Raw genomic sequence first — 23,005 nt, 5'->3', positions numbered from 1 at the left:
CCGCCACGACCCGGCACGCTGGGGGGCAGAGTCCGCCACGACCCGGCACGCTGGGGGGGGGGGGCAGAGCCCGCCACACCCCACAGACACTGGGAGTCCTGGCGTGAACACTGTCCTTTCCCTGAAAGGTGGGGCCATGTGGGCTTTGCGATTTGTAGTCTGTGAACCAGGACAAGGGTGCCATGAGGCGGCAAAGCTGGGACCCGCTGTCAGGAAAGCTCTGCTCCTGAGAGCCCTGGGGTCTGGGCCGCCCTGCCCTATAGGTTCCAGGGCGGGGATCATGAGCCGAGCTGCCCACCCCATGTTGGGCTCGGGCAGGTGTGGGGAGACCCTGGTAGTCTCCTTACGATCCCCTTGTTCGTCTGTCTTCACATCTCCCTTCTCCCCTGGCTCCCCTCCCTGCCCCCGGGCAGGAGCCCTCAGCCCTGCCCCTGCTCCTGTGCAGGGCCCTCTTCCAGGAAGTCCTCCCAGCACCACACTCCTCTCTCTGGGCACGCACACTGCTGAGCCCTGGGCTCCACTCCAGTGGGCCACGTCCAACTGCTTCATGAGCCTCCCCCTCCTCAGAAACATGCGACACGCACCCCACCCCTCTGCCTCCCGAGGGCCGGACACCACGTCCCTCCTGGAGAAGCCGGGCACCGGCCCACGGGGCTCACGGGGGCCGCAGGCGGCCTTGCGCACGGAGGCAGCTGTGCCTACCTTGAGCACGTGGTACCAGGCAGAGGCACCGCCTGAGTCGATGTGGAAGTCGGTGTAGCTGTCCTTCACACAGATAAGGCAGTACTTGGTCACCTTGGGCTTGGCCAGCAGCGCGTCATCGGGCCAGCAGTTCTCCACCCACGACAGCTTCTTGACGATGTCCGGCGGCTCCACGAAACTGGACATCCTGGGGCAGACGCAGGGGGAGGGGCACCAGTGGCCCGACATCCGCCAGGCCACCCGACCGGGAAGGGGCTCCGAGATCGCATCCCTCCTCGCGTGCCGCGTCTCTCACCTATCTGTCCACCCCGGGCCACGTGGCACCGCCCCCATCCCACAGACAAGCAAACTAAGGTTCACGGGGGCAGAAGGAGCCCAGCTGCCGGGCGTCGCCGCGCCAGGATCGAACACCGGTCTCTCACGGGGAACCGGGGACAGCCCTTCCCTGCAGAGCTGGAGGGGACTGTCCGGGCTGGCCCAGGAGGGTGCTGCCGGGCACGGTGCGGCAGGCGACAAATGGCGCGTCTCACACGCAGCCCAGGCGCTCCCGAGCATCGCTTGGAGAAAAGCAGCTGCTTTTCAGAGCAGGCCACGGGGGCTGGTGGTCACCGTCAAGCCAGCGGACTCCTTTCCAAGGTGGACATGGAAAGGCAAAGGTGGCCTTTCACCGTCCTGACTAAACACACGGGGCTGCACCACCATCGCGCAGGGACAGCCCGGTGTGCTCGCTGCTGCAGGAAGAGCAGAACCGCACGGCTCTGCACCGAAGTCCGTGCCCGCAGGACGAGACCGTCACGGCCCGCACGCCCGGCCCTGCCACCCGCCCTCAGCGACCTTCAGCTCTCCGGCATGTCCCCAGCTGGTGTCCCTCCCTGTTCCCCAGAGCCCTCCTCGACCAGCCCAGGCCCCTGGTGGCCCCAGACCCTCCACGGCCACAGGAGAGGGGCCCGGCCCTGCAGCCCCGCGGCCCTCTGCAAACCACACACCAGGGCTTCCCAACACGGCCATAGATGCCCTTCTTTCCCTGCTTGATGGCTCCTCGGGTGCAAAGCCAGCCCGTTCTCCTACCGCCAAGACCAGCTGCTCCCTGCATTCTCCCAGGGTGGAGGGGCGGTGTCCCAAGGTCCCCAGACACCTGGGGCCACCGTGGGTGACGTGCAGAGATAACCATGTATGTCCACATAACAGACAGCAGGCACATCTCTCTCCATCTGTCACAGCAGGTGCCTCTGGGGTCAGGGGATGTGTGAGTCACTGCAGGATCCCCGAGGCCGCAGACCCTGAGGCCCCCACAGATGGCCTGGGGGGTCAGGCCCAGCCCTTGCAGCCCCAGCCAACATCCCCGGGGACAGACCATACTGATTACATGGAGGCCTCCCTCTGCCTCTCAGACGGTGTAGACCAGAGCCCCAGCTGCTCGACGGCCTGGCGGGAAGTGTGCGTGACCCCCGTGCTCCTCAGATCGGGCCTGAGGACACCAGAGGCACCACACATTTTCTGCCAGCAAAGGGGGGGCCCCGAGAAGCCTAAGGGGAAACCCCAAGCCAAAGCACCCACTCCCCCCAGCTCCGCCACCCCGCGGCTCTCTGTGAAGACCCCAGGCTGCTCAGCAGACCAAGCTGATGGCGACATTCCTGAGTGTGCACTCTGTACGAAAGCAACACGCCATCACAACCCGCCTGGGAGAACGTCCTTCTTGTGAACTCGCAGGAGGCGGCTTTCTCCCGATACCGTAACCCATCCTATTCCCCTTTGTGTCTTTGCTGTCAGGAAGCTCACACAGAACCAGCATCCAGTTACAACATCCTCTCGGGGCTCCCGGAACAGCTCTGTACTCTGTCTCCATGAGGCTTCCAGAAACTCTTTTTCCTACCCGCCCTTCTGCACACGAGTTATTTGGCTATGTGCTGAGCTTTTCAGAAGTAGGCAAGATGGAAAGCCTCCAAAAGTGAAACCACGCTTAAACTAGACCATTGTCAACAACTCAGGCCCTACGGTGCACGAGGGGCCAGCCGGAGAGCAGCAGGGATTTGACAGAGGGGCAGGAAAGGTGGGGCCGCGCAGAGCCGTGGTCCCGGGAGAGCAGGGGCACAGGGACTGGGGGCAGGGCCAGCCTCCGACGACACAGAAGCCTGGACTCAGGTGGGCCCCAGACAGCCACGGTGCATCACCCACAGCGCATCTGCCGGCCCCTCCGCCCTGAGAAGAGCAGCAAGCCGGGCAGGCCTGGCACACGGAGCTCAGGCTGAGAAGGGGCAGGGCGGGGGGAGAGCAGGTGCACAGCACGACCCTGCGGTGCTGAAGGTGCGGAGTCGAGAGTGCGCCTGTGTGCGTGTGGGGGGACGTGTGGGAGCGTGTGCACCGTGCGTGGTGTGGCTGCACGAGTGCATGAGTGTGAGCTCTTTCTGGGGAGTGGGATGGGGCCGGCTGGAGGGGGAGTCGGCGTTTTGCTGCTTATCTTCTGCTTGAATTTGTCACAATGCGTAAGAAGAGAACCCGCAAGCTGACAGCGCGGGCGGCTCGCAGGCAGAGAGCGGGCGGCGGCCCCGGGGCTGGCGGGCGCTCACCTGGTGTCGGAGAACTCAAGGCTGGTGAGGTTGAGCACCCGCTTGCGGTTGGTGCTGTAGTAGTAGTCCACAAACTCCTTCAGCTTCATCTTGCAGTCCTTCTGCTTGGCGACGTCTGTCACGTCCACGCTCCGCTCTGGGCCTGCGGGCAGGGCAGGGGGCAGTGAGCGGGGCAGGAGGTGCGGGGGAGGCCGCCGAGCGGGGCTGGACCCGGAGGCTCAGGCTCTGACGTCCACCCGTGCGTGCCCGCTCCCTCGGCCATGGCGAGGGTCCCGGGGCGCGGGAGGCCGCTGACATGCTAGGGCGTCAGCTAGGGTGGCCGTGAAGGCGAATAAAAACACAGGACGCAGGCTCCCCTGAACTTCAGACAAGCAAACGACAAATATGTTGTTAGTCTAAGCACAACCCAAATAATGCTTGGGACATGCTTATGTTTTAAAAATTTTAAAAATCAAAAAACTCCTACATTTCTAAGGCACGAGCTTATTCTGAAAATGGATAAGTTAAAGGAAAAACATTTTTCTTGCATTTTCTGTAGTTGATGAGGAAAAGATCAGGGTAAGAATCGCTGGTGACAGGAGGTTCCAGATAACCAAGGACCTGGCGAGGGCAAGCGTGCCCCATCTGACTCATAAGTAGCAGCGGGAGAAAGACGCACAGAACTCACGGCCTCGTCCTTCCCGACAGTCCGCCGGGGCCGCGCAGACCCCAGCTGTGGACACAGAGACGCTCAGGCGGGTGGCCAGGCTCCGCGGGCCCTCAGACGGGAGTGCCACCGCCCGCACCCCCGAAGGAGTCCCGCTGTCCACCTGACTGCAAATCTGAGCGTCTGCCCAGGCAGTGCGGGAACCACTGGGGACACAGGAGCAAGTTACGGGACACACTGGGGGCCACATACCCCATGTGGGACGTTCTAGGACCAACAACCCCGGTCCTCCAACAACCTCGGGAGAGAGGAGAGGCCGATGGGCATAAACACCAAATTCGGTGTGTGATTCACATGGCCCGCCCGGAAGGCACGTGCCGGGCCCCTGGGGTAACTGAGGCAGGGCTCTGGTGTGAATAATCAGCACCGTGAGTGCTGCCGAGCGCAGGCCCGGCCTTGATGGTGTTCTCACGTCGTCTGTCAGAGCCATCGGCAGGAAGACACTGGCTCCCAGGTGGGCAGGGCCTGGCAGGCAGGCCCTAGAGTCCAGCTGTCAGTCCAGGGGTGCGGCCTGGCCCAGACGCTGGTCGCTTTGCTCCCCCTGCCACGGGGGCCCCGGGCATTCTCTGGGTCTTCCCTCCTCCTGCACTGGCCACGCAGCCACCCCCGTGAACGCCCCGAGCCCCAGCCACCACGAGGGCCCCAGAGCTGGGCCCGTCACTGCCGGGGGAGACGGCCTCGCAGACGATGCCCAAGCACACACAGGCACAGCCCTCCTCCCGGAGCTGCCCTGACAAGGGCGTCCACAGTGCTGGAAGCGGCAGGGGACACGAGGCAGGCCGGGCAGGACGGCATCAGCTGGAACTGGAGGGATCCAGAGAGGAAGGGTCCCGGGGCGGACAAGGGAGGCTGGGCCCCAGGCTGGCCCGGGAGGGGCCGAGGGGGACACAGCACAAACCTCAGAGGAAGGGGCCCCTCACAGCCGGCAGAATGAAAGGGTCCCCAAGACAGCCCCCATTTTGCAGCCAGAATAACTGAGGCGGAGTGGCCAGGGTCACATGCCATTTAGTGGGACATGGGGTCTAATTCCTGAAGGGAGCACGTGGTACGGGGACCAGCCGGGCCTTCGGCGAGCAGTCCACTCACCCACGTAGTTCTCGACGTCGCTGACATAGAAGGTGGGGGCCGGGACCGCCAGGCCCAGCCCATCTTTCTTGGGGACGAGAATGGGCTCAGCGAAGCCGTGCTCCTCCATGTAGCCCAGCGTGAGCTGGCTGCCTGGCACGCGGACCACCACGTCTTCCGCGCTGTGGAAAAAGTGGGGGTGGGGGGTCATGCCGGCCGGCGCCCCCGCCCTGCAGCTCTGGGATAGGCCTGGCTATGGCCTCGGGGCCGGGGACACGCAGCCCCGGCTCCTGCCATACGCCTCCCACATCCTGGGAGGAGGGCTTGCCCGCGCCCCCCCCCCCACATGCCCAGGGCTCCCGGGGCAGCCACGGGGCACAGACAGGGACCTCAAGGTCCAGGAGGCCCAGGATGGGGACTCCCCGAAACCAGCCCTCCCACCATGGCAGAGAAAGGCAGAAGTGTGAGCAAGCTCTCTCCCCCTCCTCCACTGCTCTACCTGCCCACCCTCCACTCCACGGGACTCCTCCCTAGTGCTCGATATCACACCCTGCATTGGGCTGGGGTCGGGCCTGAGGACACGGCAGAGGGAGACAAACCCCTCTTCAGGGAGAACCCACCCCCGAGACAAGCTGAGCACAGGCCCCAGGGGCAGCTGTGTGCTGGGCCCTGCCGGGGGGCCAGGGGCCTTGGGGACCCAGCTGGAACAGCACCGGTGGTGACACTGGAGACAGACTGTCATCAGAGGGGCAGGCAAGGCTGTAAGCCCACAGCTGAGAGCAGAGCTGGGGCTGGGGGGTGGTGGCAGGAGTCCGCGTCAGAGCAGCCCGTCCAGGCCTGCAGGGGCAGCGGGGAGAGGCACAGGCCCTGGAGTGGGGAGAATGTGGCCAGGGTGAGCAGGGGTGAGATGCCAGGCGGCTGGGGGCCTGTCTGCCTGCTGGAGGGCTTCTGCCTCAAGCCAAGAGCACGGGGAGCCACGGGACAGCGTGCGCAGGGCGACCACAGCTGGAGGTCAGTCCGGTTGCTGTGCGGACGGACAGGGGCCCGCAGCAGGAGCAGGGGGGCACCACGACTGTGGAGGAGGAGGCTCGGCATGTGCTGCCCCGGCCAGGGGGCGGCAGTGGGTGCGAGTGTGAAGACCGGGGGGGCCGCGTGACCCAGGGGCCGGGGCCATGGTCTGAGGGCTGGAGGAAAGCAGGCGTGTGCAGGGGGCAGCCCGGAGCTGAGCTGCACGGACGTGGGCTGAGGCAAGAGTCAGACTTGCCAAGAGAGGCACCGGTAGGACAGACGGGTCTGGAGCTCAGAGGACCAGAGGCTGCAGAAGGAGGCTGAGCACGGGGCAGTCCGGGAGGCCAGGGGGGCGGACGTGAACTCTGAGGGCAGAGAGACAGCAGGGACCAAACTCCCAGGGAGAGCGGTCAGCAGGAGAGGAGGCCGGGCAGACGGAGGGGTCGCAGCTCCGAGGAGAAGGGGCTGCAGGGCCACGGTCCGCCAAGAGGCCAGGGAAGGCGGGGATCGAGGCGACCCCCTGGGGCTGGAGCGCGGGGTGACAGCATTGGGCGCGGACCAGGCACAAGCGGCACGTGAGCCAGGAGGAGGAGTGCGGTGAGCAGCAGCTGGGGCGGCCGCAGGGCCAGGGGGCCAGGGCAGAGTCAGCTGCGGGAGGCGCCGGACAAACCTGAATCCCCTGGCCTCACACAGCCCCACGCATCAGGTAAGGACCCAGCAAAGGCAAACACAGAACGGTCCTGCGGGGGCTGGCTGCCGTGGGAAAGCACGCGCTCCGAAGGCCCCGCCTGACCGGCACAGGTGGACCACGGGCGCCGGCAGACCCACCTGCCAGAGCGCAGGTCCCAGCACGGAGGACAACGGACAACGGGGAAAGGGAGTTTCAGACAAACACACTGAACACATTCATGAGGTAACGGGGAGGATGGGGCAGAGAGCAGGGAGGGAGGAAAGCAGAGCGGGCAGCGTGGATGAGGCATGAACAGAAATTCTAGACACGAAAAACATCATTTCTGAAAAATTTAAAAAACTCAACGATGCATTCAGTGGTAGCTGCCTGAAAATAACGGTGAATTTGATGAAATATTTGAAAAATAATATAGAGAATGGGGAAGAAGTGCCATTAAAAAAGAAAATAGAACATTTTTCAGAACTGAGGTAAGATACGATTCCTCAAATTAAAAGAACTGACTGAGTCCTGAGTAGAATTAATAAAAACCAAATGCACATCTGGGAGCATTGTAGCATATCTGTGGTACATCAAGGACAAGGGGACAATCTTAACGTTTTCAGAAAAAAAAACAGATTTTTTTGTCAAGCCAAACCAACCAAAACACCAGCCACTAGACTGACAATAGACATCTCATGAGCAACAAGAGATGCCAAACGACAATAGAATACTATCTTCAAAGAATTCAAGGAAAATAACTTTTACTCTCGAATTTTAGATCCATTTTAGAGAAATTAGAATCATTCAAGAGTAAGAATGAAACGAAAACATTTTCAAAAACAGAGACTATTTCTATAGGCCTTTACCGAAGCACTAAAGGATAATAATTCAACAAGAGGGAAATTGAATCTAGAAGAAAGAAATGGGACTCGAGAAATAATGAAAAATTGTGCTGTGGATTTCACACAATCCCGATCAAAATACCCGCAGACTTCTCTGCAGAGACTGACAAGCTGAACTGGGAGTGCTGAATGGAAGCGCAAGGCACCCAGATGACCAAAACAATCTTTTTAAGAGAAGAACAAAGTTGAGGACACTTACCAATTTCAAAATTCACTCCAAAGCTACAGTAATCAAGACTGTGTGGTGCTGGCATGAGAAGAGAGAAGAGACACACGGATCAGTGGGGCAGAAGCAAGCGTCCAAAAATAAACCCAAACATCTACGGTCAACTGCTTCGCATCAAGAGCGCCAAGACAACTCAATGGAGAAAAAATAGTCATTTCAACAAATGGCACATGGGAGAACTGGATGTCCACATGCAAAAGAATGAAGCGGGAGCCCTACCTCACATCACATACACAAATTAACTCAAAATGAGTTGAAGACCTAAACATAAAAGCTAGAACCATAAAAACGTTCAGAAGAAAACACAGGCATAAATCTTCATGACCTTGAATTTGGCAATGGTTTCTCGGAAGCCAAAACCATAAGCAACAACAACAAAATAAATTAGACCCCATCAAAATTATAAACATTTGTGTTTCAAGTGACACCATCAAGAAAGTGGAAAGGCAACCCACAGAATGGGAGAAAGTATCTGATAAGTGACAAGTATCCAGAATATGTAAAGAACTATTACAACTCAACAATAAAAAGATAACCAATTAATTAGACAGGGTTACAGTAACTTAGAGTTGACTTCTGGTTTCAACTTCAACATGTAAAGAGCTTGGAAATGGTCACTCCTGTCCTCACAACAAGAAAAAAGGCTGAACAAACTGAAAATCAACAAATTTTCTTAGACTCACAGAGAATTAGGGTTATAGGGCAAACAGCCACCCCCGAAATCTGGGGCGACAGGCAAATACAGAAAATCATAACCAAGATAATCTTACCTGAGGCAGAAGCTGCTGGAGGTGGTCAGTGGGAGGAATACTTAAATGGTAATTTTTTACAAAGTGCACAGGTTGAGTGCGAACTAGCTTCAGAGGTAAGAACTCATGGGGGCTCCGTCTCAGAGGAGACCCAGACTTTCATGGGTTTTACCTCAGGATGTCCTGGTGAAGATGTGCTCCTACTTCAGGTAGGGTTGGGGGGAAGCGACTATGTTTCTCCTCCATAACAAAAGTCTACCTTCCAAGAGAACTGACTTAACCAGGCCCTCATCTGACAGGGGGAAGGGCCAGTGGCCACCTCCAGCCCCCACTGGCTTCCTGTCTCAGGAAAGTAGAGAAAAAGCAAAGGCCAAGAAATGCTTCCAAAGGTAACAGCCCAGAGCCTCAGGCCCACTGAAGCACTGAGGTTTACTATTCAATTATAGAACACTTCCCCTCCCCAAACCATATAACAGATAACAGTTGAGCATAATTCAGAGAGCTGCAAGACAGATTCCATTTAAGAAGTTGTTGTTAGGGAAGCCCAAAGAAAACAGGGAGGAGGGAAAAACAAGGTAACTACAGGAAAGTGATGTGTCTGGCACCTACAGCCACAGTGGACACAGCCTAGTCCCTAGTCAGGTCAACATGAAACCTCACTCTAAATGCATAAGTACCTCAGTTCATTTGACTTGATACATCATGTCCAGCTTTCAACAAAAAAATCACAAGGCACGCTAAAAGGCAAGAAATCCATAGTATAAAGAAACAAAGCAAATCACCCCACACCTGTCAGAATGGCTAAAATCAAAAAGACAAGAAATAACAGGTGTTGGTGAGGATGTGGAGAAACGGGAACCCTCGTGCACTGCTGGTGGGAGTGCAAACTGGTGCAGACACTGTGAACAACAGTATGGAGGTTCCTTAAAAAATAAGAAATAGAGATACCATATGATCCAGTAATCCCACTACTGGGTATTCACCAAAAGACAATGAAAACACTAATTCAAAAAGATGCATCCCTATGTTTATAACACCATTACTCACAATAGCCCAGAGTTGGAAGCAGCCCAAGTGTCCATCCATACATGAATGGATATAGAAGATGTGGTGTATATACACAATGGAATATACTCAGCCATAAAAAAGAATGAAATCTTGGGCACCCAAGTGGCTCAGTCGTTAAGCGTCTGCCATCGGCTCAGGTCATGATCCCAGGGTCCTGGGATCGAGCCCCGCATTGGGCTCCCTGCTCCGCGGGAAGCCTGCTTCTCCCTCTCCCACTCCCTCTGCTTGTGTTCTCTCTCTCGCTGTCTCTCTGTCAAATAAATAAAATCTTAAAAAAAAAAAATGAAATCTTGCCATTTGCAACGACATAGATGGAGCTAGAGAGCATTATGCTAAGTGAAATAAGTCAAAGAAAGACAATTACCGTATGATTTCACTCATATGTGGAATTTAAAAAAAACAAATGAACATAGGGAGGAAAAAGATGCGAGGCAAATCAAGAAACAGACTCTTCACTACAGAGAACACACTGATGGTCACAAGAGGGGAGGTGAGTGGGGGGATGGGGGAAATAGGGGAGGGGGCTCAAGAGTACACTTATCCTGATGAGCACTGAAGTGATGTATAGAATTGTTGAATCACGGGGTGCCTGGGTGCCTCAGTCCGCTAAGCATCCAACTCTTCGTTTTGGCTCAGGTCATGATCTCTGGGTCATGAGATCAAGCCCCGAGTCCAGCTCCGGGCTCAGCACAGAGTCTGCTTGAAATTCTCTCTCTCTCCCTCTGCCTCCCCCTCTGCCCCTCCCCGTGCTCATGTGCTCACTCTCTCTCAAATAAATAAAATCTTCTAAAAAAATTGTTGAATCACTATCTTGTACACCTGAAACTAACATAATATTACACTATATGTTAATTATATTACAATTAAAAAATAAATAAAAAGTTTAAAAAATATCAGAACACAGCTCAGATATAGCACAGAATTTGGAATTATCAAACAGGAAATTTTTTAAAACTGGGGCACCTGGGTGGCTCAGTTGGTTGGGCATCTGCCTTCAGCTCAGGTCATGATCCCAGGGTCCTGGGATCGAGCCCCATGTCGGTCTCCCTGCTCAGTGAGGAGCCTGCTTCTCCCTCTTCTGCCCCTCCCCGCCACTCACGCATGTGTGTGCTCTCTCTGTCTCTCAAATAAACAAAATCTTTAAAAAATAAAATAAAATAAAACTTCTAAAAAATTATGATTAAGGGGTGCCTGGGTAGCTCAGTTTTTAAGCGTCTGCCTTCGGCTCAGGTCAGACCAAGCTCCGCATCAGGCTCCCTGCTCGGCGGGAAGCCTGCTTCTCCCTCTCCCACTCCCCCTGCTTGTGTTCCCTCTCTCGCTGTGTCTCTCTGTCAAATAAATAAATAAAATCTTTTTAAAAAATTATGATTAATATGTTAGGAGTGCTAGTGGAAAAAGTAGACAACATGCAAGAATGGAAGGGAAATGTAAGTAGAGAAGTGGACACTCTAAGAACCAAAAGTAAATGATAAAAATAATTGAAAACTGTAACAGAAATGAAGAATGCCTTTCAGGGACATGGCTAAGAAAAGAATCAGTGAGCTAGAAGTTAAGTCAATAAAATCCGCCCAACCTGAAACGCAAAGAGAAAAAAAGAATGAAAAAAGCAGGGAATAGGATATCCAAGAAGTGGAGAACAACTGCAGAAAGAGTAACATATGCATGTTGGGAATCCCAGAAAGAAAAGAAAGAGAGAGAGGAGAAGAAATGTTTGAAGCAATAATGGCTGAGAATTGTCTAAAAATAACGGCAGACGTGGAACCACAGATCCAGAAAACTCAAACAACACCAAGCAGGATAAGACCCCAAACTATTCGTAGGCATGTCATAATCAAACTGCAAAAAATGAAAGACAGTATCTTGAAAAAGGCCACATGAGCAAGATCTACTTCTGCCATAACAGCGTGAAGAGCTCCACTGACCCACATCCCGGCAAAACTGGTAAAAATTATTTTTGAAAAACATTCAAAACCTCTGGAAATGATTCTAAGAGCAAACAGCAAATGAAGAAACATCTAGTAGAGAAAATCTCCAAAAACTTGGTAGGAAAGGCAAGAGTGTATGACCACTCCTCTCTTCACCTCCCTGGCTTGGTGAGGAGACTCCCCTCTGGAAGGCTGCAGCCAAGGACACAGGAATGCTGACTGGGAGGGCTCCCCAGCTTCCAGGCAGAGGGATTTCCTCCTGGAGGAACAGGACAGCAGCCTTTCTCATCTGGCCCCAGCTGTCTATGGCTGATTCTAAGTGTTGGGTGAGGGCAGCCAAGACATGGGGGCTCCCTTCTTCCACCTGGCCCACAGGTACTGAACCTGTACCCTGAATGTGGCACCCTGAGAATAGTGGGGCCCTGGTCACCCCCTGCCCAGCCTCTTCTACTCAACAGTCGACTAGAAGTCTTAGCCAGAGCAATTACGTAAGAAAAAAAAAAGTAACACAGATTGGAAGGGAAGAAAGAACATGACCTATTTGCAGATGACATGATCCTGTATATAGAAAGATGTAAGGAATTACTAAAAAGCTATTAGAACTAATAAACTAGCTCATCAAATTTGCAGGATACAAGATAATATTCAAAAATATACTGTATTTCAGTACAGTAGCAATGAAATAAGAAAACAGTTTCATTTAAAAGACATCAAGAAGAATAAATTTAGGAATAAATTCAACAAAAGAAGTACAAACCTTATACTCTGAAAACTATAAAACACTGTTGATGGAAATTTAAAAGATCTCAATAAATGGCAAAATATCCATGTCCATGGGTTAGAAGACTGAGCATTTTTCAGATGGCAATACTCTGACTCTCCTGCTCTACAGATTCACCATAATCCTTATCAGCTGACTTCTCTGCAGACTCAACAAGCTGAATCTAAAATTTGTATGGAGTTGCAACAGACCCAGAATGCCAAAATGATCTTTAAAAAGAAAAACAAAGTTGGAGGACTCAACACTTCTTCATTTCAAAACATACTGCAAAGTACAGTAATCCAGACAGTGTGAGACTGGCCTAAGGGTAAACAGAGATTAGTGGTGCAGAACTGAGTGTCCAGAAATAAATGCATACACTTATAGCTAAGGGCCAAGGCAATTTAATAGAAAAAGAACTGTCTTTATTTTTTTTAAGATTTTATTTATTTATTTGACAGAGAGAGACACAGCGAGGGAGGGAACACAAGCAGGGGGAGTGGGAGAGGGAGAAGCAGGCTTCCAGCTGAGCAGGGAGCCCAATGCGGGGCTCAATCCCAGGATCTGGGATCATGACCTGAGCCAAAGGCAGATGCTTAACTGACTGAGCCACCCAGGCGCCCCAAGAACTGTCTTTTTACAAATGGTGCAGGGACAAATGGAGAGCCACATGCAAAAAAAAAAAAAAAAAGATCCTTACCTCACACTATACAAAGAAATTAACTCAAAAAAATTTAGATCCTTACCTCACACTATATGAAGAAATTAACTCAAAATGTATCAAAGACCAAACTGTAAGACCTAAAAACTATAAAACTCTTAGAAGAAAACATAGGGATAAATCTTCATGACGTTGGGTTTAGACTTGGCAAAAGATCCTCAGCTATGACAACAAAAACACAAATAACAAAATAAAAAATGGATAAACTGGACTCCATCAAAATGACAAACATTTGTGCTTCAAAGAACACAACCGAGAAAGTGAAAATTCTACAAAACAGGGTAAAGTATTCACAAATCATATGTCTGTTAAGAGACTTCTAAAATATGGAAAGAATTCTTATGACTAAATAATAAAAAGACACAAAAAATTAAAAATAGGCAAAGGGTCTGAACTGACATTTCTCCAAGGAAGACATACAAACGACCAGCACACACATGAAAAGATGCTCAACATCACTCATCATTAGGGAAATGCAGATCAAACCAGAGTGAGGGAACACCGCACACCTACAAGGATGGTTAGAATCAAAGCGCCAGGTTATTACAAGTGCCGGTAAGGGCGATGAGAAACTGGAACCCTCATGCTCTGCTGGTGGGATCAGAAAGCGGTGTAACCACTTTGGAAAACGGTCTGGCAGTTCCTCAGACAACTGAATACAGAGCTACTCCTAAAAACATGAAAACATATGTCCAACAAGATCTTGTACAAGAATGTTTACAGCGGAAATATTCACAGTAGCCAAAAATCAGAAATAACCCAAATGTGTCTGCTGATGAATGGATAAAAAAAATGTGGTCCATCCATACAACAGAATATTAAGTAAAAACTTTGGGGTGATGAAAACGTTCTAAAATTGGCTGTTGGTGGTGCCCACATCTGTGAATACAGTAAAAACCACCGAATCGTACCCTTCAAACGGGTGGACTGTATGGTATGTGAGTTATATCTCAGGGAAAGTGGGGGAAAGAAAGAAGCCAGAGGAGGGAAGGACCTTCTCCACGCAGGGTCACAGGTAAGAGTCACACTGGATTTCTCATCAGAAATCATGCATGCAAGAAGACAGTGGAGCGAAATATTTGAACTGTTAAAAGGAAAAACCCCACCATGCAGGATTCTGTGTCCAGTGAATTACTCTTCAAAAGTCGAGGGCAAACAAAGACGCTGTCAGACAAACAAAAAAGTCTTCCAGGCGTGAGGGGCCGAGGTGGCCCAGAGCAGCTTTAAGAACACAGGTCCTTGTGCCAGGCGCTGCTTCTCAGTGGTTCCCCACAGACCCTGACCCTGACTCTGACCCTGCCCTCAGCCCTCCGCCCTCACGCAGGACACAGGTGGGAGTGGGGAGCGCCCTGCGATGGGGACCCGGGGACAGCGTGCCAGGCCCAGGGGCACAGAGGAAAGGCCGGGCCCATGGGGGCTGGGGGGTGTCTTAAGCAGGACCCCAGGCCCCGCTGCTCGACTGGACGTAACCTGAGGACAGCAGCCTGTCCCTCAGGAAGGCTCCGTGCAAAGGGCGACCCCAGGTGGGGGAGCTAGATGCGCCCAGAGGAAGAGGGTCCCCAACACCTGTGTCTGCAGGTGCTAAGAAGGGAGAGGCCGGCCGCAGAGCCAGAGGTGCCTAGGGTTTCGGGGGGCTGCACCGCTCCCCTGGAGGGAAGGCCATGCCCCTGAGCCCCAGGAGGATGAGGCCGCTGCCGCCCACCTGGGGAAGGTCCGACTCCGCAGCTCCTTGATGAAGAGCTGGCTGCCATTCTGCACGGGCTTCACGTCGGGCGTCTGCCCCGGGCCATGTTTGTGCCAGGCCCTCTTCTTCTTCACTGTGGGGAGACAGGGGCAGCTCAGGGACCCAGCTGGGAGGGCAGCCAAGGAGCCATCAACTCCTTGTTGACTCAAGCCTCCCTGGAGGCAAAGCCCTCGAGGTCCCCTGGGGGCCCGGCCCACCCCCCCTCCCTAACCCCTGTGACCTCCCCACCCACCCCCGCCCTGCACCTGCCAAGCCTCTGGCTCAGTGACCACAGCCAGAAGCTAGGGTGCCCAGTGGCCTTTCCACTGGCACCCAGTCTGCTGGGACCTCTGCTGCCCCAACAGCCCACAGCCGGGGCACAGGCAGGCTGGCGCTTCCCACTGTAGCTTCTGCCCTCCTCACCCCTACCATGCGCACCTCACGCTCCCCGGTGTGTCCACCCCTGCAAACTACCATCCTGCCTGCTCCCTCCGACTCTCCTGTCCTCACGTGTGCTCCCAGGACACTGGGCTCCCGACGGTGGACTTTTTACACGAAAGTGGGTGCACCTGCACCTACCAGATGTGACATATTTGCACACACATGCACAAGCACACGCATGTGTGCACACCCACACATACACGCACCCCCCCATGGGACCGCCAGCTCAGGAAGGGAGGGAAGTGATCTCCTTGTGGCCCCCACCCCCGCTCAGGGCAACCACTGGTGGCTCGGAGTGAGGACAGCGAGGACAGCACTGGCCCGGAGACCTGTCCCTGGAGGCTGCCGGGCGGGTCTGGAACAGGCTGGAGGAGACCGGATGTGAAGGATGGCCAGTCGGCCCTCCGGATGCCTGTCCTTCACAGACAAGGACGGGGAGGAGGCTGCCACCCCTCCCCACCTCCCGTCCAGTCACAGACCCCTGAGACTGTCTCCAACAACGGCGCACTATCTCGCTCATGCTTGGTCTGCCATGGCCAGGTCTGAGTGGACGTTATCGAAACCTGTCAAGATCCTGCAAAGGGGGGCCTCCAAGCTGGGGCCTCTGGTGGCACCAGGCACAGAAGGAAGATCAGAAGGGCCGGGTACCTGCCCAAATCTTTCTTGTCCCCCACCTTGTCACTGTGTGACCTTGGGCAAGTTACTGGGCATCTCTGTGCTGCATCTTCAATAGAGAGGGGCTAGTCCTGACCTCCTGACTCCTCGTGAGCCACAGGAGGCAAACGACGTGTGGCACCCAACCTGCCCCAGGAGCTCTTGGGGGGCACACTGTGCAAGCACGGCCCCTCCTCTTGGCAAGGCTGTTTGGGCTGCAGGCCCTTGTTCACAGGGCTCAGTCCTGCTCCAGACCTCCGGGCTCTCCCCCCGAGCCCACTGAGCCTGGCACGGCCTGGCACCAGTGGGCAAGGGGGGGCGGGTGGTGAATGGCGGGTCTCCTGGGTGCTGCACTGGCCCCTCAGTCCCGCTGAGCAGCCCAGCTCTGCATGGGGGTCGCCAAAGCCACAGGTGGCCTGGGAGTCATCCCTGCTCCCCAAGGAGCCCAGCAGGCTCAGGCTGGGGGTGGGGGCGCCCAAGGCCAAGGCAGGGCCCGGGGACACCACCCTGACGATGGCCCAGGTCACCCTGACTCTGAAACCAGTCTCCACGTCATCATCCCTTCTGCTGGGCCTGCAGCTGCCTTAAGACGTGAGCCTGGCCTGCCTCACACGCACGGGGCTCTGGAGTCTCCAAGGAGCTCCCACTGAAGGGCCTGGGGAGGGAGGGTAGCCGTGCTCGGCCACAGAGGAGCGTCATGGGCCTCGGCAATCGGCTGCCCACATCAGGAGGGGCCTCCCTGCCTTCCCCCAGTGGGAGGCGAGCCTGGCTCTTGGGGCGCCCCCACTTACAAGGGGTCCAGCGCGTCCAGGGCCTTGAGGAGGAGAAGGGGAAGCCCAGGCCACAGGCTGGTAGCCGTGAGTGACACCACAGGTAGGGGAGACCAGCAGAGAGAGAGGCATCCCTGTGCAGTCTGGGGGGCAGCAGAGGACCCCACTTGGGCCCCCCAAGGTCCTCCAATGCCGGCCCCTGCATCTGCCCCAATGCCGGCCCCTGCATCTGCCCCTCACCCCACTTCCCAAGGTCTCCCCATGGAAGGTGTGCAGAGGCCGCGAGGACGCAGATGCCCAGCAGGAGGGCCCTGACCCAGGACGTCATGTGGGGAAACCAAGTCTTGGAGGGCGGCCAGGGGCCGGGGCCGCGAGTGTAAAGGGCAGTGTGAGAAAGCAGCAGCCCGCCCACGTCCCGCCAGGGGCTGGGCCTGGGAAGCAGCGCTGCCCACGGCTGCTGGCCTTCCTGGGCCCTCACTCAGGATGGGGCATCGAGAGCAGCTCAAGGACACTGCGGCTAAAGCTCAGGGCTGGGACAACAGCCCGACACAGAGCCGCAGGGGAGGCAGGGTGAGCGTCCCGGAGCTCCCTGTGCAGCCCTGGCTGGTGCGCTCCTTCCCTCCCCGGGGCCCAGGACACCGAGCCCCAAGGCCGAGTGTCCTCTTGCCTGTGTGTCCCTGACGAGGCACCCTGGAGACCTCGGCCCAGCAGGAGCCTGGGGCGTGGGGTGACAGGTGCCCTCAGGGCATCACGGCTACAGGGCCTCGGGAAGGAGGGATGTGGGCAGTCAGGGAGGCAGCCCCCGAAGCAGGCACGCTGGGGCCAGAACTGCTCTCAGGGCCACCCAAGCCTGCGAGCCTTCCCGTTGGTGGGGACTCCTCGCCAAGTTCCCTGGGGACCCTCAGGCCCCAACTCTGTGTGAAGCGGGCGAGCGGGTGGGCCCCCGTCCTCACCTCAGCATGCCCACCACAGACCCACGCGAGGCCCCCAGAGCAGCCCACGGGCCTGGGGGTCCCCTGGGGACGTGGGCAGGATGAAGGTCCTCACCGTGCAACGTCTGACTGGAGCAGAAGCGGCAAACTGACCGGCGTGTCCCAGTGACACAGACCCAATTCAAGGGCAGAGCGACACACGACTGGGCACGCACCCTGGCGGGACACGCTAGTTCCCACACTCTGTCCACAACGGCCACGCAGACTCCAGTAACAGCAGGGAAAGCCCAATTCACAGGATTTATGAAGCACATGTGCACACACACACACACACACGAGCATCAACCTGTGCACACACATACGCACACATGTCCACGCTCGTACACACACGTGTCCATACACACAGATGCTCGTGCGCGTGTTCACACTTGTGCACACGTACGTGTCTGTGCACACACATACGCACACGTGTCCACGCTCGTGCACACACGTGTCCATTCACAGATGCTCGTGCACATGTTCACACTTGTGCACACGCACGTGTCTGTGCACACACATACTCATGCACACGTGTCCAAACTTGTGCACACACACATGTCCATGCTCATGCACAAGCACACACACACATGTCTATACACACGGACGCACATACAAATACATTTCCACGCTCATGCACACACACGTGTCTATACACACGGAAGCACATGCAAACACATCCACGCTCACGCACATGCACGTGTCTACACACACGGACACTCACACGTGTCACTCCTCGTGCACACGCACGTGTCTGTGCACGTGGATGCACACACAAACATCTGTGCACACACTCATGCACACGTATACATAACACGCACACGTGCACACACACACGCAGCCAGGGAGGGGCTGCCGGCTCCCACCAAGCTGCAGTCCCCACATACCCTGGGGGTGGCTGGCCGTAAGTACCAGAACGGGTTGCCTGCACTTGGCTTTGAGCAGCAGTACCAGGCAGCGGGGACCCCCGGCTCAGGGGCAGGGTCTCAGTCGGCAGGCACGTGTGCCCCCGCCAGTGGGCAAGCTCATGGTCAGGGAAAGGTGCTTCCAGGATGGGCAGAGATACTGGAGAGGTCCCCCCACTGTAGCCCAACCTGAGCCCAAATTCATGCAAGAGCCCAGACCACAGTGGCTGCCCCACCCTCCCTCAGGACGCTCAGCCCTGTTGTGGGGACAGATGGGGTCTCCTAGCTCCAGTCCCATTCTGTCCCTGGCCCTGCCCTGGGGCCGCATGGCGCAACCCCAGCCCCCACCTGTTGACCCCCGCCAGCTCTGAGCTTTGCCCGTGGCTCATAAGGTGTTAACAGCGACCGTCATCCACGTGTACCTCCTCCTCCTGTCAAGCAGGGACCAGAGTGCTCTTTGGGTAACCACAGCAGATTCACCCTGAGCACCAGCACTGCCGGCTCCTGGGGCTACGAGGTCAGTTAGGAGCCCAAGAGCCTTCCTGCTGGTCTCACGAATTTGGCGGTGCTTTACTGCGTGACGACCATGTGCTGGGGGCTGGAGGATGAGAGCTGAACCAGTGCAGCCCCCCTGTCATCTAGTGACGACGGTACACAGGCCAGGCACAAAGGGAGGCAAGAAGGAAAGGTGACGCCCCACCTGCCTCACCCAGCTTCCCGAGTGGAGGGGGCATGGCCAGCCTCAGTCCACAGAACAGGGGTGCGGGCACCCTCCCTCGACCCCCACTGGATCCACAGGACTCATCCCACAGGAGCCTTGTGAATGGACACCAGGAGGGAGGCTCCCTTTGAAGGGGAGTGACAGGACTCCTGGTGGCCTGGGGCCAGCTCTGGTTCCCCCCCAACACTCCTCCAGCCAACCCAGGGCTCAGGATGACAGGGCTGTGATCAGCCCCCCAGCCAGGGTCAGCGTCCAGACTGCACCTTTTATGAGCACCCATGCCCCCCAACCCAGGACAGAAACCAGAGGCCACATTAACACCCCCACGCCATCTGTCTTGTCCCCAGGCCAGACCCCCCCCAAGGAACCTGCAGACCAGGGCACACCCCCTACATGGGCTCAGCCTCGGAGCTCACCCCCTAGCAGGGACATGAGCCCCCCATGGAGCCACACTGGATGAGCCTGTTCCCAAGGAGCCCCCACAGGATGCCCCGAGGGACCAGCAGGCATTTGAGACAGGGACTCTCCCTACGGGCGGTACCAGAGAAGGGACAGCAGATCCCCAACGTGGGCACTGCCACACCCTGCGTGGCGGTGGGCGGTGGGCAGGGCTGGGCAGCCTCCTGGACAGCCGCAGCATGGCGTCCCCATCTCGGGTGGGCCTGGCCCCAGCAGGTGCTGCAATGTGAGGCCCCTGCCCGGCCTTGGGAAGTCAGTGGGGTCTCTGCACAGGCCAAGTGGCCACAGCTGCACCCCTGGGTGGGAGCCAGCCAGGTGGGGCTGTCGTGCCAAGTCCATAGGGGCAGTAAGCAAGGCCGGCAGTGGTCCCCGGGCAGCAGGGTGCAAGTACCCGGGCATTTCACCCAGCAGGCCAGGCCAGGGCCGACCGGAGCTCAGGGGTGGCAGCACGGCCCTGTACTTACGGGTAGACTTGCCGTGGGTTTTCTCGCAGTTCGGGCAGTGGTAGACGTCGATGTCTGGGGCCTCCTCCTCTTCCACTCCCACACAGCTGAAACGGAGGAAGCACAGATGTTGCAAGTCCCCGGGGCCTTCCCTGTGGGACCCGGGCAGCTCCTGTCCACCTCTCAGGAGGCGGGCAGCATGCACGCAGGCGGAACAGGACAGGAGCCAGGACAGCGGCCCACAAGGACAGGAGGGGGCATGAGCAGGGGGGTAGGGAGGGGCAAGGAAGGCCTTGCTGTGCATGACCAGGCTACGCAGAGGGACGGGCCGTCCCACAGGCCTGCCTGCAGGACAGCCACCACTGTCCTGTCACCACAGAGCCGGGGGCCAAGGGGGTCTCGGAGGGGCCTGCCCCCACCACGTCACCACGGGCAGCTTAGAGCTACGGGTCGGGCCCTCCGACCCCTAGAGGGACTGCCATCCCAGGGGGCCGTACCACGGTGCCGGGACAACAGGATATCAAAAGATTGAAGTCGAATCCCTACCTCACATCATATACAAAATGTAACTAAAATTAACTAAAAATGGATCAACCACCTAAATATAAGGCCTAAGGCTATAAGATGGTAAGAAGAGGACACAGGAGCACATCTTCATGACCCTGGATTTGGGCATGGATTCCCAGATAGGACGCCAAAAACACAAGCAACAAAAGAAAAATTAAATTGTGTATCATCAAAACCTTTGCTCACTAAAGGACACTAGGAAGAAAGTGAAAAGACAACATGGAGAACGGGAGAGAGTATTTGCAGGTCACATTTCTGATGAGGGCCCAGTGTCTGGAACACACACGGAGCTTCACAGCTCAAGGACAGGGAGACGCACAAATCAGCTTTTAAACGGACGAAGGCCTCGAACAGACATTTCTCTCAGGATGAGGTACAAACAGCCAACAAGCTCAGGAAAGATGCTCAACATTCTTAGTCGTGTGGATGTCACTGGAAGGCACATCCAAACCAACGAGATACCACCCCACACCCGCCAGGATGGCTACAGTTTTTACAAGAAAACACCACCAGGAAAATTGCAAGTGCTGGCCGGGATGAGGGAAACGAGAGCCCTCTTCCATCGCTGGTGAGAATGTGTAAAAGTGGACAGTTTCTACGGAAATAGTCTGACGGCTCCTCAGTAAGTTAAACAGAGACTTACCCTATGACCCCGCAGTCCCACTCAGGGCATGTGCGCCCCAAAGAACGCAGAGCAGGGCCTCCGACAAATCCTGCGCACAAGTGTTCACAGCAACATCAGCCCCGATAACTAAAAGACGGAAACCACCCAACGTCCACCAGCTGACGGATGGACAAACCAACTGTGGTGCATCCATGCAACGGAGCGGTCCCCAGCCTCAACAGGAAAGGGGCCGACACCTGCTACAGCACGATGGACCCCAGACACACAAGGTCACATACTGCAGGATGCCATTCACGCAAAATGCACAGACAGAGGACCCTCTGCCGGTGCCAGGGGCTGTGCGAGGGGAACGGGCAGTGACTGCTGAGTGGGCGTGGGGTCTCCTTCTGGGGTAAAATGTTCTGGAACCGGACAGAGGCCATGTTTGCACAACAGTGTGAAGGTACTAAATGCCAATGAAGTGCTCACTTTAAGATGGTTAGTTTTATGTTACGTGAATTTTATCTCAATCAAAAGACAAGGAACGTGCCTCGTGACAGGGGCACCCGTCCCCCACCACTGACCCCGTCCTCGCTAAGGCTGGCCGAGCGCTCGTTCCACCTGCGGCAGCAGCAGGACCCCTACGTGAATCTTCCGGCAACAGCCCTGCAGTAATGGGAGGGTCACCACGCGCCTGTCGTACGCGGTGAGCCGCTTGCCCGGACCCCAAGCGCCTCCTCCCTGTGTCCCCTGGTCCCCTGGCCAGGGTCAGCCACCGCAGCTCCAGGCCCCTCGATGGACCACCGGCTGCCACGGCTGCCACGTGCCATGGTCCCAGGAGCAGAGCCGGAGCCCACAAAGCCCCTGACACATGCTTTTGGAAATAGGAAGTTCACTCTTCATCTCAGAGCAAACGCTGAACCAAAGTGCAGGCAGTCTGAAGAGTCGGATGTAAAAGACAAAGCCATCAGAAGCAGACTGTGAGGGCGTGTTCATCTGCTCTCACGAGGCAAAGTGACTTTCTAAACAAGCAAAGAATCGCAAAGGAAATCAGAGAGAACACTGACTGCCTGAAACAGGGCTCCCATCCGACAGCCAACTTTGAAGTGCTAACTTCGAAAACATTTACAGCAAGTATGGGAGTGTTCCTACCCTCCCGCCAGGAACCGCGCATGAAGGGCATTTCCTCCACGAAAGCACAGGGCAGACCCCAAACAGCCCAGGGCTATGGAGAAAGATGCCCCACCCCACTAGCCACCCAGAAAGGGGAGCTAGAACCACATTACTGCCATCAGTCACCTGGCAAATTCACCAAACCAGACATGCTGAGCTGGTAACACTGCAGGTGGGAGGCACAGTAAGGACAGCAAATGGCCAGATCACCACTGGTCTGTCTCCACAGCACCCCCTTCCCCACCAGAGCCCCGAGGTCCCCTCCCACCAGCAGCCTGCTCCCTCCTGTGTCCTCAACACCCCCCACCCAGCTCCTCCCCACCCTCAAGGAGGAGTAGCTGCTCACCCAGCCCCTTCCCAACCCCCACCCCTCGGGCTGGTGTACCTGCCTGACCCCTCTGCTCCCTCCCTCCCAGGCCCCAACACCCCTGCCTTCCACAGAAAGGACCTGCACCGTGGGCCTGCTCTGCACCCGGGCCCTGCTCTGCACCCCGCGTCTGCTCTGCAC

The 23,005-nt window shown here is 56.4% G+C and overlaps 1 protein-coding gene across 1 annotated transcript in view; it reads right to left on the bottom strand.

Annotated features, from left to right (window-relative positions):
• PHF2 (PHD finger protein 2) overlaps positions 1-23,005 on the bottom strand; it is a 77,177-nt gene that overhangs the window by 28,399 nt on the left and 25,773 nt on the right. Inside the window, exons 3-7 of the mRNA XM_032397819.1 lie at positions 20,175-20,260; positions 14,772-14,886; positions 5,062-5,222; positions 3,270-3,411; positions 448-889 (exon numbers count right to left, since the gene is read on the bottom strand). Coding sequence (XP_032253710.1) covers positions 448-889; positions 3,270-3,411; positions 5,062-5,222; positions 14,772-14,886; positions 20,175-20,260 — 946 coding nt within the window. The remainder of the gene's footprint in view (positions 1-447; positions 890-3,269; positions 3,412-5,061; positions 5,223-14,771; positions 14,887-20,174; positions 20,261-23,005) is intronic.

The sequence above is a fragment of the Phoca vitulina genome, unplaced genomic scaffold (assembly GCF_004348235.1).
Source record: "Phoca vitulina isolate PV1807 unplaced genomic scaffold, GSC_HSeal_1.0 scaffold104, whole genome shotgun sequence".
NCBI classification, from domain to species: Eukaryota; Metazoa; Chordata; class Mammalia; order Carnivora; family Phocidae; genus Phoca; species Phoca vitulina.
This window is presented reverse-complemented; position numbering and strand designations above follow the sequence as displayed.